The following is a 6939-nucleotide window of genomic DNA, read 5'->3' as shown; positions in this document are numbered from 1 at the left end:
GGAAATGTAAAGGTAGACGTTTTATAGCAAGGAGGGGGAGTGATTAACTTTTCAGTCTAGGAACGGAGGAGGTCCCTAGGACCATCAAGGGAGAAGAGCAGAGAGCGGGACCCTACCCAGAGAAGCAGTGATGCCTGAAATGGAGCCGGAGATGATGACGTGGAGCGATGGAGCAGCTGGAGACTTTAGATCCAGAGAGGGAGAGCGACTGTGAGCTGAAGATCTGGGGGGTATGGGGAGGGGGGGGGCGGAGGATTGCATGGAGGGGATTATAACCATGGCAATGAGAGGACATACAATAGAATGAATGTAAAACTAATGTTCTCCCATGTAAACTATCACACAATTCACAATAAAACATTTAAGAAAAAAAAAAAAATCTTTATGGGAGCAGAATGCCTCATCTTTCTCCCAAGGTAGTCTCAAACTGCTGATGGTGAGATTAGCCGCCTGACTCAACCAGTGCGCTACCAGAGCTCCTTGTGAGTAGCTGGGAACAGGGCCATGTCCGAGTTCTGCTGTTTGCTGCCTGCCTGACTACCTTTGCCAAGTTGCATGGTCCTGTGATCTTCGTTTCTTCCTTAGTCCAGTGGAGAGACGGCCTTTCAGGGTAATTTTGGGGTGGGGAAACTCCACAAGCTCACATACTGAGGTCAAGGGGCAGATGCTTGTGAGGATTTGAGGTAATCTCTGCGTGGTGGGCCTGAGGGAGGATTGTTCATCACTACTACTTGCTTTTGCGATAATGGCACTGGATTGCTGTTACGTGTCGTCAAGTCAGTTCCAACCCATAGTGACCCTGTATAGGGTTTCCAAGGAGTGGCTGGTGAGCTTGAACCGCCGATCTTGAGGTTCAAACTGACTTTGCAGTCCAGCGCATTAACCCACAGGGCTACACCAGGACTCCTGCAATGGATTACCTAAGTAAAAATCTTCGAATAAAAATCACACACAGTGTTTGTTTGGTACCATGCCTGGGTGAGGTGGGTAAGACCAGGACAGGAGTATTTGCTTGGATGCAGGTGTTGAGGGCCAGCCCACCCTCCAGGCTGAGTAGGGAGTCTCCAGAGGCCTCTCTCCATCCTGGCTCCTCCCACCCCCACTTGTGGGGGAGGTACTACCTCAGATTCCTGGAGGGAATGGTTCCTCCTTGGAGTCTGTGTGGGGCCCTGGCACAGAAGGCCCTGTGCCCTCCCAACCCCTCCCTGCCCACCCCACGGCCTGTGGGAGTCTTGCAGGGCCTTCTCCAGGAGCCCTTCCCCGAATCCTTGACTTCTGCCCCAGTGCCCCAGTCCCTTGGAGGGGGAGGGGAAGCAGGCGCCCCAGGAGCTGTTGATTTATGACCTTGCCACCCCCCCACACACACATACATCCTGCTGCTGGAAAGCTAGTGAGGAGGCCGGTGGGGCTGTTTGGCCAGGCAGTGAGGTGGCCACAGGCCCCTGACTATTTTCTGTGCCCGTCCCAGAAACCTCCAGGGCTTTCCTGGGCTGTGCTTCAGTTCTTTGAACTTGTTGTGGGCCTGGAGAAGTAGCCTCCTGGGAAGTGGGAAGCTCCCAGAACTGGACTGACCCCACCTGGCAGTCCACAAATCCCCCCCAAGTAGTGGTCTTTGTGGATTCCTCGGTCAGCTGCTGGGGGTGGTGGCTCTGAGGGCTGGCTGGGGTGATGGACACTGACCTCGCTGGTCCTATTCATTCACCTGTCAATTACAAGAAGAAAGCAGAGTGGGGTGACCCCTCCCAGTGTGGTGTGGCTTGCCAGCCTGGTGTAAACAGCTCCCTGGCTCTCTCTAGCCCCAAGGGAGCCCCAGCCTTAAGCCACTGGGGGTCCTTGCATATGCAGATCCTAGTCTGATTCATTTTGCTACCTTTCCAGAAGGCTGAGTCTTTGGGGCACCCTTCAGGCCCCAGTTTAGGTATCTTCTTCTCCAGCAGTACCCACCACCATCCGCAGTTGTCCCAGGACCCTTTGGACCCCTCTGGATCCAGTGCCCAATGCCCTCCACAGTCTTGTCCCCATTGCCCCATTCCAGAGTGTGTACCTCCAGGGCAGGGACGGGACTGTCCCTTCCTTTTAGGATCCAGCACAGAATGGTGGAGCTAATGAGACTGTGGGACCCTGAGCAAAGAGACTAAAGCATTTCCGGGGTGGGCCGGGCCCCAGTGTTCCCAGCCCACAGTGCCTGTGGCCGGAGGGAGGCAAAACTCCTAGAGCAGGAAGCTGGAGCTCAGACGTTCCTCCCCTCCCCCAAGGCTAATCCAGAAATAGTTTTCCCTCCTCGGTCAGGGAATGCATCCTATGGTGGGTGGACATTTGTAGGCCCTGATCTGGTTTCTTTATCGGGAGTAGATTTTGTCTCCTGATGGCATCCCACGTGGGCCTCTGGCAAACAGGGTGCTCTGAATGCACTCTGTCAGAGCCTAGGGGATTTGAGACTGGCAGGACTGGAGCTGGTGGGGGTGGGGCAAGTCAGCTGGGGAGTCTGGGGTTTGGCAGGACCAGAGCGGGATCCCCCTGACTACAGTGGGAGGCCCATCACCCCTGACCCGCTTGGGTTCTTGGCAGCTGTGGCTGATTGGAGTGGGCCCTGCCTAGAGGAGAGACCCCCACACGCTCCTGAATGGGAACAGGCCAGGTGTACAGCTGACCTCTCTCCAGCCCCCATGTGGGCTTGGATCTGGAGGCCCAGCGCTGGGCAGCCTTTGCATTCCATGCTCCTCCTGACTCTGAAGAGAGAAGCTTGTGAAGTTTCCCTTTCTGTTTAGCTAGAGTTTTATGGTTTTTCCAAAAACAGGTTAACAATTAAGCTAATTAACCCCAGGGCCTTCCAGCCCTCCTTGTCCCTATAAAGCCAGGCTAAATGGCTTCCACCCCCAGCTTCTCTGCTGGCATTATAAGGCAGCAGGTTGCCAGGAGCCAGCGTTAGAGTATTAACCAGCCACTGGACAGGACAGGCCTCCAGGTACTTCAGGACTCCTCACCATAGGGCCAGGGGACACTGGAAGGCCTGTGTGCTTGATGGTGGAACCGGGCTGGCTCTGGAGAAAGAGCCCCGTGGCTGCCTGTATTCAATGAAGATGGGGACAGGGTGGCTGGCCGCTCTGCTACCGGGGACGGAGGATCATGTGTTTGCCCAGGCCCTGATGCTCAACTGCTCCTCCGGTTCCTTGGTTTAGGTCTCCGAGGGGCCTGCAGACAAAGCAAGATGAGGCGGTTTCTGCGGTCGGGTCCTGACCCAGAGCGGGAGAGACTGAAGCGGGACCTCTTCCAGTTCAACAAGGTAAGGGGGACTCGGAGAGGGCCCAGGCTTCAGAGGGAAGTGGAGGTGAGGTGAGTCTGGAGGTTTCGGGGGTCTGACCCGGTTTTCTCTACCCAGGTTAGCACAGGGTGAAATGCCTTTTGGTTTTGGGACTAGGGGCTGGTTTTCTGGGAAAGGGACTCCTAGAACCTTGCTTGGTGGTGTGTGGCCTCTACAACTCCCCCTGCCTCTTTGAGCCTCAGTTTCCCCACCTGTAAATGGGGCACAGGCTTTGCTGCCTACCTTGTCACAGGAGAGTTCATGAGGTGGAAGATGAAAGGATATTGAAGCCTACGAGGTATAATGATGTACCTTCATGTTGGTCCCCCAGGCCATGGGCCATGACTGGTCCCTCCCTCCTTGAGTTGTCCAGGATGGCTAAATTCACGACATCCAGTGGTAGCCTGGGTAGGTGGGAGAAGTGCCAGGGAGAATTTGCAGGAAGGGTCATTGGACTACTTAAGCCAATGCCCCCTAAGCCAGAGTGACCCCCTCACCCGAGATCACAGGGAGGGTCCCCGATGGGAGGCCAGCTCGGGCCTGCAAACCTAGCAATCTGGAGCTGTTTCGGGTAATAAAAGAGGTTGGCTTACCTTCGCCTCTACTTTGATCTAGGTCCTTAGCTTCCTTGACCAGCTTCCTTCTGTGGCTGTCTTCTGCTTCCCTGCCCGGAAGTGGGTGTGCAGAAGGACAGCGCCTTTCTGTTCTTCCCTGGGGATCTGGGGCCCCTCCAGGACATGCTGATGGCAGGTGATCTGACTCTCAGTCGGGACCTAGGTTTGGGTCCATACAGTGAGTGTCATTTCAACTCGAAATGTGTGACTCCTTGTGGAATGTGTGCACTTCACCTTGGTGGCAATTTTTGTTGCTTTGATTATTGGAGAAGTCAGATGGTCCAGGTTCAAATCCAGCTTTGCCACTTAGACCCTAGGTGACAATGCCATCGGCTTGGAGCTGGGGATCTGGGAATGTGAACTACTTCTTTGCCTGGGATCCTCTTGGTTTTCTAGATCTCATCAGGAGAGCCCTCAGGAGCTTGGTGGATGTGGGTACTCAGGATGGGCCCCACATCACCTGCCCTGACATTTCCTCTGGTATCCTGACCAGATGTGGCAGGTGTGAATTTGTCTGTGGGACTATTTGCCTCTGGAATTAGAGCTCACCTCACTCAAGGAAGTATTGTTAAGTGTCCTCACATCGTTTCCAACCTATAACGACCCTGTGTAGGTTTTCCGAGCTGCGACTGGTGAGCTTGAACCACTGACCTTGCGGTTTAAACCGATCTTACGGTCCAGTGCAGTAGCCTGCAGCACTGTACCAGGACTCCATTGGACATGGGCTTTGGGGACTTGGGGGTTGGGGGGGCAGTGAGTATCCTGGGGCACTCCCACTCCTGAGCGTCTTGGGTGGGTGTGTTTGTGGTGGGTGGAGCCTGGGTGATCTGTGTCATGTACCTCCTTTACCTCTGGAGACACTGAAATTTCTGAAGAGGTGGCTAATTCAGTGAAAACTGTGTGGACAGGCTCAGCAAAGAAGGCTGACCCCTGCCTCAGGTTCTCTCCCTGGGCCAGGTGAAGTTGAGATGGAACCAGTGTGGAAGACACTCCCTAGCCCTGCTGGTAGTCTCCAGCTGGGCCTGGTTGAGTGGGGGGGGGGGGGGGGCAGCATCCTGGGATTCCTTTCTCCTGATCTACCTCCCTCTTCCATTCTTGTACACCTACTGTGTTTACAGCCCAGGGCTGGGGCTGGGTCCTGTGGAATCTCAGATGCCTGTGATAAATCCTTTGTCCTCCAGCAAATCTCAGTCTAGAGGTCTGGAGGGGAAGGGAGCCTCTGAAATGCCTTGATCTGGGAGTGGGAAGCTGGAAGGGAGGTTCTGAGGGGAAAGGGAAGGTGGGTCTGCAGGGCTTGAGACCTAAGCCTGGGTATTTGATATCCTTGGTGGTCTGCCCCCACACTGTCCCCTCCTATCCCCAGGCTTGTGGGGCAGGACGGTGGCCTGGCAGAGGGGAACCCAGGAGTCCTAACAAGGACACCGTAGACTTGGCTAGCTGTGAGCAGGGGAGTCACAGCTAAGTGCTGTCAAGTCGACTCCGACCCATAGCGACCCAGTACGGGGTTTCCGAGGCTGTAAATCTTTACGGGAGCAGAAAGCCTCTTCTTTCTCTGTGGAGTGGCTGGTAGTTTTGAACTGCTGACCTTAAGGTTCACATCCTGATTCGTAACCACTATGCTACCAGAGCTCCTTAGAATCCTTCAATATTGTAAGCAGGGGAGTAAGGTCTCACTTATCCCATAAGTTAGTTCTAGGGATTTTATGTTACTGAGTTATGAGTTCTACATAGATTCTGGACATTAAGCCCTTATCAGGTGATATAATTGACAAATACCTTTTCCCATTCTATGTATTTTTATTTTCATTCTTTTCATTTCACTGTCTTTTCATTTTCTTGATAAACCACCCTTGGATACACACAAATTCTCATTGGTTTTGGATGAGCTTATCTATTTTTTTTTCTTTTGTTGCTTGTGCTTTGGTGTTTGTTTGTATTTTTTTAAAAAAGCCAAACCCAAAGTTGTGAAGATTTGCCCGTATGTTTTCTTGTAAGAATTTTATGTTGTTGTTGTTAAGTGTTCCAACTCATAGCAACCCTGTGTAGGGTTTCCAAGAAGCAGCTGATGATCTTGAACTGCCAACCTTGTGGTTCAAACTGACCTTGCAGTCTAGAGCATTAGCCTGCAGTGCCGCACCAGGATTCCTAAAGTTTTATAGTTTAGCTCTTAAATACGTTGGAGCATTAAGAAAATTTGGAAAATATGGAATTAAACAATGTAATTTTTCCACGTATTTTCAGAAGCCTTGTCCTATGGTTTTGTGTCTGTTTTGCAATTGTTTTGCATATGGTATGAAGTAAGGGTCTTGATTGTATCCTTTTGCATGTGGGGTATAGTTGTACAGGCCACTGGATGGTCTTGGTACCCTTGTCACACATCACTAGACCATAGATGTGAGGGTTTACTCCTGGGCTCTTGGTTTTCATTATTGGAGCTTTGTAGGAAGTTTTGAGATTAGGGAATCTAATTTTTGCCCCATTAACAAAGCAGGTAAAATTAAGTCCTTGAAATTTGCAGTGGCTGGATGGAGCCCAGAGCAAAGGAGACCAGGAGGTGACGAAGTTGGAACCCCACGGAGGGGATGAAGTTGTTGTTGTTATGTGCCATGGAGTTGGTTCCGACTCATAGTGACCACCCTGTACAGGGTTTCTGAGGCTGTAAATCTTTACGGAAGCAGAAAGCCTCATCTTTCTCCCACGGAACAGCTGGTAGTTTTGAACTGCTGACCTTGAGGTTCACAGCCCGATTTGTAACCACTACGCTACCAGAGCAGGATCTTAGCCTCTTGGGATGGACCCTTCAATGCCATGGGGGCTGTCCAGTGTATAACAGAGCATTTAGAGACATCTACGCTCACTACCACCCCCGTAATAACATTGCCAGGTATCCCCTGAGGAGGCAGAGTCACCCCTGGTTGGAGACCACTGGATTAGAGTCGATTTGGGGCCTGAGGTGGGTGAGACGTGGCGATGGGTGCAGCACTAGAAGCAGAGAGAGCAAGAGAGGGACTGGAGGAGGAAGAT

General features: G+C 52.4%; 1 protein-coding gene across 1 annotated transcript in view; it reads left to right on the top strand.

Moving 5' to 3' along the window:
- Positions 1–6939, top strand: part of LLGL2 (lethal giant larvae homolog 2 (Drosophila)) — a 43158-nt gene that overhangs the window by 14697 nt on the left and 21522 nt on the right. Inside the window, exon 2 of the mRNA XM_006869577.1 lies at positions 3180–3283. Within this exon, the coding sequence (XP_006869639.1) occupies positions 3209–3283 (75 nt within the window). The 5' untranslated portion in view covers positions 3180–3208. The remainder of the gene's footprint in view (positions 1–3179; positions 3284–6939) is intronic.

The sequence above is a fragment of the Chrysochloris asiatica genome, unplaced genomic scaffold, assembly GCF_000296735.1.
Source record: "Chrysochloris asiatica unplaced genomic scaffold, ChrAsi1.0 scaffold00132, whole genome shotgun sequence".
Classification (NCBI taxonomy): domain Eukaryota; kingdom Metazoa; phylum Chordata; class Mammalia; order Afrosoricida; family Chrysochloridae; genus Chrysochloris; species Chrysochloris asiatica.
This window is presented reverse-complemented; position numbering and strand designations above follow the sequence as displayed.